This window comes from Halyomorpha halys, unplaced genomic scaffold (genome assembly GCF_000696795.3).
Source record: "Halyomorpha halys isolate HHAL.00 unplaced genomic scaffold, Hhal_1.1 Scaffold664.1, whole genome shotgun sequence".
Taxonomy (NCBI): domain Eukaryota; kingdom Metazoa; phylum Arthropoda; class Insecta; order Hemiptera; family Pentatomidae; genus Halyomorpha; species Halyomorpha halys.
Genome location: NW_027115162.1, coordinates 723,729 through 734,545, shown reverse-complemented (window position 1 = coordinate 734,545; position 10,817 = coordinate 723,729). Strand labels below are relative to the sequence as shown.

The window sequence follows — 10,817 nt, the reverse complement described above, 5'->3', positions numbered from 1 at the left end:
TACATTAAATAGTTCTTGACATGCTGAACTTTTTTTTAGGTATGATTCATTTTCAATGTATGTTGCATAATGTCGAAATATTTATTAACTATAAATATAAAAAAAACAACTAAGATTAGACATACTATAAAGTAGTTTATAATGATTATTTTCCAAAGAATAGTAGATATTTCATGTTGTTCTTTGTTTTTTGAAAAAAAAATGATGTATAAAAAATTGTATCCCAGAAAACATTAAAAGAGTTCTGTTAGGGGTTAAACTTTATAAAATTGACCCTACCTAAAAAGGTAAGTAAAGATATAGACAAGTGAAAGAGAAATGAACAAATTTTTCTTAAATTTCATATGTCTCAACACACATACTTTTCCTAATTTTGTATGGTACCAAAATTTGGGCAATTTAATACTTTAAGTTTTACTAATTTATATATTGAGCAATAAGTACTTTAGGATTGGCTAATAGATTTGGCTATAGCCAATTATCTAATCTATCGATAGACTAGATATAGCCAATAACTTTAGGAGTTATTAGCTATATCTAAAAATATACAGCAGCCATTTTGAGATATATGCCATATTAAACCAATGGACTCCCAGGGAATGGATAAACTTTTTACCATTGTATTTTCGAAACATTTCTACATTAGAATCCATTAGAAGAAATTAATTTACACTTACTTCTAGGTTAACTTGCAATTTTACTGGACTACAATTTAAAATATATATATATATAAAACAAAACCAGTGATAGAAATATTAAGATATTAAGTAATTAATAGAAATAGGATAATGGAAAAAAAACTAGGTTAAACATTAGTTCAAGTATTTTATATTTAAAGGTATGTATCACATAGATTTACACCATAAATAAAAAATATAGAATAAAAACACTTTTTTTGTTGTATGAGAACATTTATTATAGAGAAATAGATTTATTCCAACTGACCATATTATATAATAAAATAAAAATATTAAACTGTTATTAATGGATCAGCATCAAAACTGGAAATTTCAATTTTAATATCATTTTTAAAAATATCATTTAACAAAACAGCCATTTTAGCCAAAAATCCTCTTTCAGAATCACTGTGGTTTGTCAATATAACTGATGTGCCAGTATGATTAGCATCAAGGATGTCGTGATGAAACATTTCTCCTGTTACGAATAGGTCAGCTTTTACTCCTTTTAAAAGACTACCTCCTGAACCAGGAACTAATGCAATTGTCTTAACAGGAGAACCTAAAACAAAAATCAATAACATACAATTAATACTAAAACTAGGAATAAATTTTATATTAAAGAGATTGAAATGTACAAATAGGCAGTGATATTATTCTACCATGAAGAAATGTAAAAGTGTGGTGGAATGAACTTGACCAATATGACTATATTGGATCCTTGCTTAGTTAAACTAACATCATAGAAAAAGTTGTTTTAGGTGCAACAGAACAAGCATTTAATATTGTATTTTGTAAAGAACATATAAGTAGTCAGAGTATTCCCATTAACTTAATTCAGATGTTCCACGTGCCTTGTAAGTAAAAAGTGCCTGGCAAAACTATAATTCAGGGTCAGACAAATTCAAAATGAAAGAAGGTGTAAAACAAGAAGACAGCTTAAGTTTTTTATGACTTGTATTCTACATGGACAGAATAATATAAAAATCAGAGCTAAAGAAAAGAACCTGGACAGAAACTACTAATGGAAAGCATAACCAGCAATGGTCTAATATAGTTTTGTCTCATACAAATAATGCCAAGAAATGTTTAAAAATCTAAAGAAATAAAACAAAATCAATAAGTTAAAAGATCTCAAGACAAGAGAATGTTAAAAAATAAGATTCTAAAATATAATTTTAACACACATAGTTTAAAAAACAAAAAAATTCAGTAGAAAGCCTAGCAGTAATCAAAATTTGCTTGCGATGGTTCAATAAATGAAATAAAAAGAAACAGAGTCTGAAACATATTAAGAAAGCACTCTATATTTCATATCTTGAGTAAGCAGAAAAGAACCTGAAAGTAAATGTTAATTGTTTCCTAAATTTCATAGAAATTTTACACTGAAAATCAATAATATGTATCAGAGCTACACTGATGTATTTAATTTAATTTTTCTAAACTATTTCCATAGTATAAACAACTTAGCCTAACATTTTACTTATAAAAAACAAAAACAAAAAGATTTTGTAACAAGATTACTTTAATGAATTACCTTCAGACTGATTTTTTGCACAAGCCAACCGCACATGAGAAAGACCAGTATGTTGTTTTATCAGACGAACACAATCAGCAATGGTAAGATCAGAAACTTGTAACAGCCGACCCATTCCATTTAAGGTATTTTCATTCTAAAACATACACAAATACGGATTTTCTCTTTAGGAAGTCTGGTGAGTCAATTCATAAAAAAATTTTTGAGGTTAATAACTTCCAGTTGAATGAAATTTGTATTAAATTATCATAATGTGGTACAATGTTTCGGGACCACTGTCCCATATTCATGTACTTTAAACCTCATAATTTCATATAAGAAATCATGTCACACGTGACATGTCATTGTTAACCTCAAAAATTTTTTTATGAATAGACATAAATACATAATACATGGTTTCTTATCTAGAAATAGAGATTTCTATTTTAAATTTTGAAACATGAAAGTACAGACAGATTGTTATTAAGTTTTTATGTAAAAAATTCCAATACTTTAGAGGGACAGTTTTAATGTTTGATTATCTCCTTAAAATTAGCAAATCCTTTACTTTTACATTGTGATATCTCCTCACTATGTCTGTTACTGATAACAATTTACATAGAATGTAAATTTTTTTTTAAACCTAAAGGTTGACTATGGAGTGTTACAGTTTTAGATAATTTGTAAAAATTACCTTTCCACATTCCATCGTTCCAATGTTTATATCGTTATGAAGCGACTTCAGGTTCTTCAGCATTTCCTTATCACATATTGCAGTACATATTTCTTTATCACCTTCTGCATAACTGGGAAAGAAAATATTTTAACACAAGATTTTTTACATAGCAAATATATTAAAAATAAAACAAGATAGTATAAAAAAATAAAGATTAAGTATTAACCTTAATAGGGGCAGGAGATGAATATTGTAAAAGTGAAGAATTTATAAAATTTTGAGTTATGAAGCATGGAATGTATAGCTTTGAAGGCACGGACAATAAGAAAACAAAATGACCACAACTTGTATGGACTTGGGTAATAAAATTTGGAGGTTTGTAAGGAGATATGACCAAAAATGAACTCCATTCCACATTGTTCAGATTAGATATAAAATTAAATATACAATCTTCTCCTCGTATAAGTCATCCACAGTCAACTATCTCTCATAATTATAAATATACAATAGCATGGTGGAATAATGTGATTACAATTCCAAATAATGGCATTAATAATTTTTAATATTTCATGGCCATAACTATCCAAACTTGTTAGTTAATCAGTAAATTAAGTCTTCCTGTAACATTTTTTCTTATATCATCTAGTGCCACCATTAGTTATAATTATTTAACAATTCAGATGAAGGCATTTTTAATACTTAATAATTAGGGTATTGGTAAATATAAAAAAAGATATTGAGAAAAGAATTTCAATTTTAATATTTCAGGCCATAATTCTGGATAACTAATCACCCATTGGCATTCCAACTTCAAATGTTACTATACATAACACACTGAAAGAAATTTTGAATATCTTGAATTTGTTTTAAGGTAAAATTTCCAAAAAATAAAGGTATACCTTTCAGATAGCTTCAAAGATAAACCACTTTTTTTAATTCTAGAGATTGATTCTGATGAACCTATAATTGTTGCAATGTATAGAGCATCATTATTTGTAGAAGGAGTCAAAGGCTGTTTTCCATTAGGCTGTATATAAGAGCCTGAAAATTAAAATTTTAAAAGAATGTGGTAACTTTAATATAAAATAGGCAAAATGATTATTACCGAAAAATATAATAAGTCCAAAATTCAGTAATGAATTATTACTGACTAGAAGAATATTGGTGTTAGACCAGTTTGAATGATGAAATGAACTTCCTATTGTATAAGAAAAATCATAGAATTGTTGAAATATTTTATTATTATGGCTATATATTTTTTTTTATAATGTTATAAAAGTAAATATATTCAGGGTTTACCACAGCTACTAGGCGGGTCTGCAGCTGGCAGATTGTAGAATGACATGCAGATATGTAGGATAACTGCGAATAGGGGTTAACCCAAAAACCCAGTACCTGACCAGGTGTGGGAACATCAACAGAGGTGGACAGGTTACCTATCTTATGGTCATGTGTACTAAATACCACATAACATAATGCTGATGTGACATAGCAAATAAGTGGCACTATTAAATATACCTAGCTCTGTACTGCCTGATACGGATTGGGAGAAGATCCCAAAGGCTAAGAGAGAAAACTCTAAAATAAATCAAGGGTAGCATGGACTCTGGATGGAAGCTATAGTAAAAGCGACCTGCAAGAGGACAGAGCTCTGAATTCAAAGTTGTAGTCCTTCAGATTGGGGGTTAGGCGTGGGACCAACTACCCCACTTTGTAAAAAACCAACTGTTTAGAAACCCGCAGATAATTGTAAGTAGGATCCAAGATGTTGAGGACTTGGCAGTGCTTGGTATGACAAATTGGAGAATGAAGGTACTGTCCAGAGTCCTCTCTAATGTAATGCTGAGGTGCAGAGCTGTCAGGGAAGCCAAGGCCCACCACAGGCTTTAGTGCTACAAAGTGTAGTATAGTACGAAAGTAAATATTATAACATTATGCAAATAATCTGAAAAAAAAGCCATATCATTTGATGAAGTTCAGTCAAGAAGTTAAAAAGTTACCACATAAACATACAAAAAATTTAAGAGCATTAGATTTAGAGTCATTTGATATAGAATGGCTAATTTAGAATTGAAGCTTAGGAAAGAGATTAATTGAAAAATGAAATAAACAAATAAAATAGGAAATTGAGTAAGTTTAGGAAGAGATTTAATAAGTATCTGATTATTTGTAGTTTAATTAAAAAAACTGACTGAATGCTTCTGCCAACCAATCATTCACACCCCCATAAACTGCATCCCAACTGGTATGTGGTGAAAACACAGCAATCTTGTTCTCCAGACACCTTGAAACAATTCTTTCCTAAAAAGAAATTTCAAATGAGTTATTAGAGTGAATTTTACAGAAACGAGTGTTAGGAAAATATAAATGAAAACATTTGCTATTAGGAAAAATAAACTAAAAATAGATGTATCCTGCTACAAACATATATCAAGTAGAGAGAGAATTTATCGACATGAATATATTTTCTACATATTCAGTTCTAACAAAGGTCCTTTTAATAACTGTCTATTTAATCAATAATTTTTGATTCATAAGTGTTTGACATATTTTTTGGTGTCTTTAATAATAAAAAAAATATCTGTACAGCTACAATCAATGAAGGGTCAGGGGTTCAGTACTTTGTAAGAAATACTGTTTCTTGAACAACATTTGTGCAAGGAGGGGATTTGTTCAAGACCATGCTCAACCGCCAGATTTTTTTCTCCAATAAAGGCCATCTACTTAATAGAGGTTTGGTATGCTCTAGGAGGGTTCTCACACCAACAGTGGTGACTCATGGATTAACAGAATATATAGTTATCTGCCACAGCTTGATTCGACCCCACACCATGGAGAGAGTAACACAATAACTTACTCACTGAGCCAACTTACTTTGAGAGAAAAAAAAAATTGTTTCACCTATTTGTCAGTTTGATAAATAACTTAAGGTGAGGAAGATTATGATTTACATTAACTAACAGGTTGTGATATACATTTTTCTCATAGAATAAAGAAACTATAAATTACAATCATAATAGATGTAAAAACCTGTGGTTTTTATTTTCTTATTTATATTATAATGTCTATTATATTTTAATTATAATTATAATGCTAACAAATTATTCATATAATTATAATAACTCACCTTCCAAGATGCTTGAGTGACTCTTTTAAGAGGGGCGAATATTGGTGGATGATAAGAAATTATAAGACTGATATCTTTTTCAATTGATTCTTGCATTACAACTTCTGTTAAATCGTTAGTCAATAAGATTTTATTTACAGGTCTCGGAGTTGCAGGCTCTATAAGAAGTCCAACATTATCCCATTTTTCTGCTAAAGATAAGTCAGCAAATTTATTCAATTCCTTTAAAACCCCTTCCAGTGAAGTTTGATTCTTTTCTGAAGATTCTCCACTCATATTTCTGCCTCTAATATACAGCGATTGAATTCCTGATACAGAAATATTCTTAACATTTCCACCAGTCTGATAAAAATTATTAGTTATTAATGACAATCTTTTCAAGTATTTTATTTTCATTTTTTAATATTCATAAAGCAAAGAATGTCCAAATGTTATATACTTAAGTTATTTAAGAACTATTTGAAGATCATTTTTAATTAGAAGTATTGGCCCTAAAACAAATTAAATAATTATAAAACAATTTAATCAAATTTTTTACATAAAAATTGTTTTCAGACTCATTTTACATTTCCTAATAAATGTATATTATGATAATAAACCAACAGGTAATAATTAGAGAAACACTTGAAGTTTATTTTTTTAAAGATTTCTAAATCTGTTTATTAGAAATTGAGATTAAATTATGATTGATCAAGTTAAGTTTCAAAATTGAATGAAACCCTTTCAAATACTCGAACAATATTATATTTTTTATCTATCTGTTTGCAAATTATTAATCATAATGATACAATTAGGATTATAAAGGAAAAATGATCCATTTATTATATGGTGCAATAACCACTAAAGAAAACATTGAAGAATGGTTTCAAGACTGGGAAATTAAAAAAAAATCCTTTCAAATAACTTTTACTCTTGATCATGAATTACAACATATATTACGTAGATAAAACGTATATCCTTTCATAATATTCCACTTAAAATACAACAAACAATGTTGACCAGTTTTGCTCCCTAGGACTTTATTTGAACAATTAACCAGCTAAGACAACACTGTAAAGACAAGAAACTGCTCATTGTTGTCAACTATTACCTGTGCACTGTCACATAAATTATTAAAACAGGCTAGGTACCTTTGCAATCACTGTTGAAATGGAACAATAGTATTATGCCATAACATGTAAATCAGTGACTCTGCCTATTATTGATGAATGTCCTGTCACCCACATCAAGGTCATCCTCTTCATAGGTAAAAGCATTGCACTTCTCATTAAATAGGGGCCTCTTTGAAACAGTTTAGAATGTTATTGTTGTTTCTAATATTCCTCCAATAGAGCTCAACTTTACTGCATACAGCCTGCTTTCATTTATCTTTTGGCATAGCTGACTTCACAGCTGGACTATGGTGTAAAGGGTACTTGTTCAAATGCCTTCATAGCAAGGTTGTATGCCTTCTTGTTGACTAATATACCTAGATTCCAGGCAACCATTCAACTCATATCTTATTTATTGAAGTAAGCAAATTAAAATTATGCATTCTTCCATCAACTTAAAGTGAAAATTACTAATATTATTCTGGAACATACTCCCTTCAGAACAATTTTCATAACTACTTAGAACATTGATGGCCACCAGACGAGTAGCTGTGAATATAGAGAGTAGTCTGTAAAATAATCCCCCTTTTACTAGGGTTTAGGCACAAATATTAATTGCTATCATCTCAGCCTTAACGACTGAGGTGTTTACCAATAGATATGGTAATTCTCTCTTTGGATCTGTCCATATACTGGCCCCTGAACCTTGTTCCTTCAGTGATCCATCTTGGTAACAATTTATCCCATAACTCTGTGTAAATTGGTCTCTTTAGTCCTTGCACAATGTTTTTGTATTTTTTTATCTGAGGATTAGAGTCCAACACCTTATTCTCAATCAAACCATTTTCTCTGTCATTATAAATCATGAATTTTCATCTTATTCCTAACTTTTCAAACCTGTATGCAGTAGTGTGTTTCAAAAGAACCTCCTTTGTTGCAGAAGGAGTGGAGCACATGGCACCAATCATTGTATGGTCCACAAGCCATTGTAGATTGTTGAGCAAAGTTCTGGGTTCGCTTGCCCTAGCTTTATGACACTATACTGTAGGATATAGGATAATAGGGCTAATTTAAGGACATCAGGTTTTAAGTCCCAGGCATTTACTCACACTTTTACAAGGGCAAATACATTTAAATGTCTTCATTCTGATCTTTCCAAAATGATGTTTAGGAGGCCACGATGGCCAAGTGCATTATGATGACGGTTCTTAAGTACCTGATTCAAAGTAATGGGTATTAGATACCAACAAGGGTCAGTTAATATTTATAACGAGGTGGTTTCCCAAAATGAATTTTACCACTTTCATAAAAGTTGAATAGAGCAGCAACCTCTTAGAAGGTATCTAAGGTTGGCAAAAAGTGCTGCTAATTAAGAACTGATTCTCTTCACTACTAACAGAATATGATTGAACTGTCTAACTCATATTCTCCACTTCAACAATTTTATATTAAACGTGATAGACTGTAATTTCAATGAAAAAAATATTTTTAAACTTGCATTGTTTTCTCTTAAAAATGTAATGTAATCACACAAAATTATATTTTCAGTTTTATTGTTAAACCATTAATATGATTGAGAAAAAACTGGTTTTCTTGAATTCCATACATCCACAATGGTTGTTGTCTACTCCAGAATATTATTTATTTTTTTATCAGAATATTATTTATTGTTTTTAGCAATGTTAATGCTAATACACATAGTCACTATGTTTATTAAAGCTACTATGATTCAGACTAATTATTGTTACTTTATAAATGTGGGCAACTCCTCGAATATTTCCATCAAATGATATCACTGCTTTGCTGTAATAGTGGCAGATCTGACAAATACAAAGTTTTAATTTTACTTTGAATGAAATGATAGTATATACCAGTTTTTTTCTCTACTAAGGCCTCCCAACACACTGTCCCAAAGCTAGTAGGCTTTTCACAATCTAAGGGAAATGTCAAAACCAAAATAAAAAAAAAAAAGTTCATGTGAGACATGCCACTAGCAAAACAAAGCACAGATATAAGCAATTTAACCAATTCGTCAAAAGCTTTACTACGAATAAAACAGGGACCTATTTATAAGTAAATTAAGATAGTAATATATTATAAAAAATGTGTTATCAATATAGTTTGATCATTCTAGTAAAACCTTAATACTTATTTAATAAATAAATTATTCTAATTTTTGTGTAAGTAATTCCTTTAATGAGGAAACTAATCATCATTGAATTTGAAATTCATAACTTAGTTTCAATCAACTAACGAGTTGGCTTCTGAGAAGTTTAATGTGGTTTAAATAATGGAAACAAATTTATAAAATTGATATTTTATTGTAAGACCTGTTACAAGTTTTCATTTACCTATCATTTCAACATCAGTCACTTTAGGTAAATTAAGTTTTATAATTAGTAAAATCTGATTTAAAAGAATCAGTCCAACTCATCAGATATTGACCACAATCTAATTTGAGAATCATCACTACATGAAGCTAAAATTCCTGCTTCTTTCGGATGCCAACAAACACTATTCACATCTTCATTATGAGCAGAATCTTGAATAGCTAAGAGTTCAAAAGTTGGTTCATTAGAGTTTGAATCAGTAACCTCTTTAAATATACGAATCCCATTATCAGAACAAGCGGTAGCTATTAAATCTGTTAAGTGACACCATGAGATGTCATAAATTATGCCTGAATGAAAGCCTGTGAGTGTACACACACATTTCCAAGTTGGATAATTATCAGGAGTAGCCACACCTTCTTGATTCCCAGGAATATATTGCTTCCAAATTTTCACAGTTCCATCGTCACTACAACTAGCTAAACGGGTACCAGTTTTGTCAAAGGTTATACCCCAGACAGTTGATTCATGAGAAGACAGAGTTGCGATGGTAATCCATTCATTGTCAGATGGATCTTCTTTAAATAACTTAATTGTGTTATCATAACTACATGAAGCCAGTAGATCTTCATTTGGATGCCAAACTACTCTTTTGACATCTTGTGAATGAGCATTTAGAACTGCTTCACATTCATATTCATTGTTATCAACAGACCAAATCCACACAGATTTATCTCTACTGCAAGTGGCAAGATAATTCCCTGATACTGACCAAGAAACCGATTTTACCTCGTTTTCATGGCCCTCTAGTGTAGCAGTGCATTCAAACTCACCGGAAGTTTTGTCCCAAATAGCAGTAGTAGCATCAAAACTAGCTGAAGCTAAAAATTTTCCACAAGGAGACCATGAAACTTCTCTAATGGTTTTTTGATGTCCATCTTGCAACAAGGTTTTAACTTTCCAATTGTTGTCACTCAACCCCCAAAGCCTAATTGATTTATCTTCACCACATGATGCTAGGACAGATCCTTCTGGATGCCATTTTACATTCCACACTTTTCCAGTATGAGCTTCCAAAACTCCTATTAACTGTACTTGCATTCTGATTCACAAATTTACATTAGAGAAAAATAAAAACTGAATCAATTCTTTATCTCTTGAAGCCTAGCTGAATTAACTCGAGGTGGACATTTTCTTAAGATATTTAAATTTAAGAATAAATATAAAACAATAAGTTATCTAAAAAAGTAAAATACACACCCTAACCTGACTAAATTAAATAATTTTTTCCACTACAGGAAATAATATTCTCAAGTGACATAAATTCTGAACTTCTTACTTGAGAGTTACAATCAAATTTCATTCAAAAGTCATTTGGAATAGAAAAGGTTATGAAATGA

At 30.2% G+C, this 10,817-nt stretch overlaps 2 protein-coding genes across 8 annotated transcripts; both read right to left on the bottom strand.

Moving 5' to 3' along the window:
- Positions 1-863: 863 nt before the first annotated feature.
- Positions 864-10,815, bottom strand: LOC106685161 (NIF3-like protein 1). Of its 7 annotated transcripts, none has more exons than XM_067052260.1 (8): positions 10,684-10,805; positions 6,436-6,487; positions 5,997-6,304; positions 5,062-5,170; positions 3,769-3,910; positions 2,888-2,999; positions 2,215-2,350; positions 864-1,239 (listed from the first exon to the last, which is right to left on the bottom strand). In XM_067052260.1, exons 3-8 carry the CDS (start codon positions 6,270-6,272, stop codon positions 971-973), a joined length of 1,044 nt encoding a protein of 347 aa, XP_066908361.1. In that variant the 5' UTR covers positions 6,273-6,304; positions 6,436-6,487; positions 10,684-10,805; the 3' UTR covers positions 864-970. The 7 variants fall into 7 exon arrangements, with proteins under 7 accessions (XP_066908361.1, XP_024214653.1, XP_066908363.1 ...); XM_024358885.2 differs by having other exon boundaries at positions 10,678-10,791; XM_067052262.1 differs by lacking the exon at positions 6,436-6,487 and having other exon boundaries at positions 10,757-10,807.
- Ciao1 (cytosolic iron-sulfur assembly component 1) lies at positions 9,389-10,678 on the bottom strand. Its single transcript, XM_014427708.3, has one exon. It carries the CDS (start codon positions 10,516-10,518, stop codon positions 9,508-9,510), a length of 1,011 nt encoding a protein of 336 aa, XP_014283194.1. The 5' UTR covers positions 10,519-10,678; the 3' UTR covers positions 9,389-9,507.
- Positions 10,816-10,817: the final 2 nt, after the last annotated feature.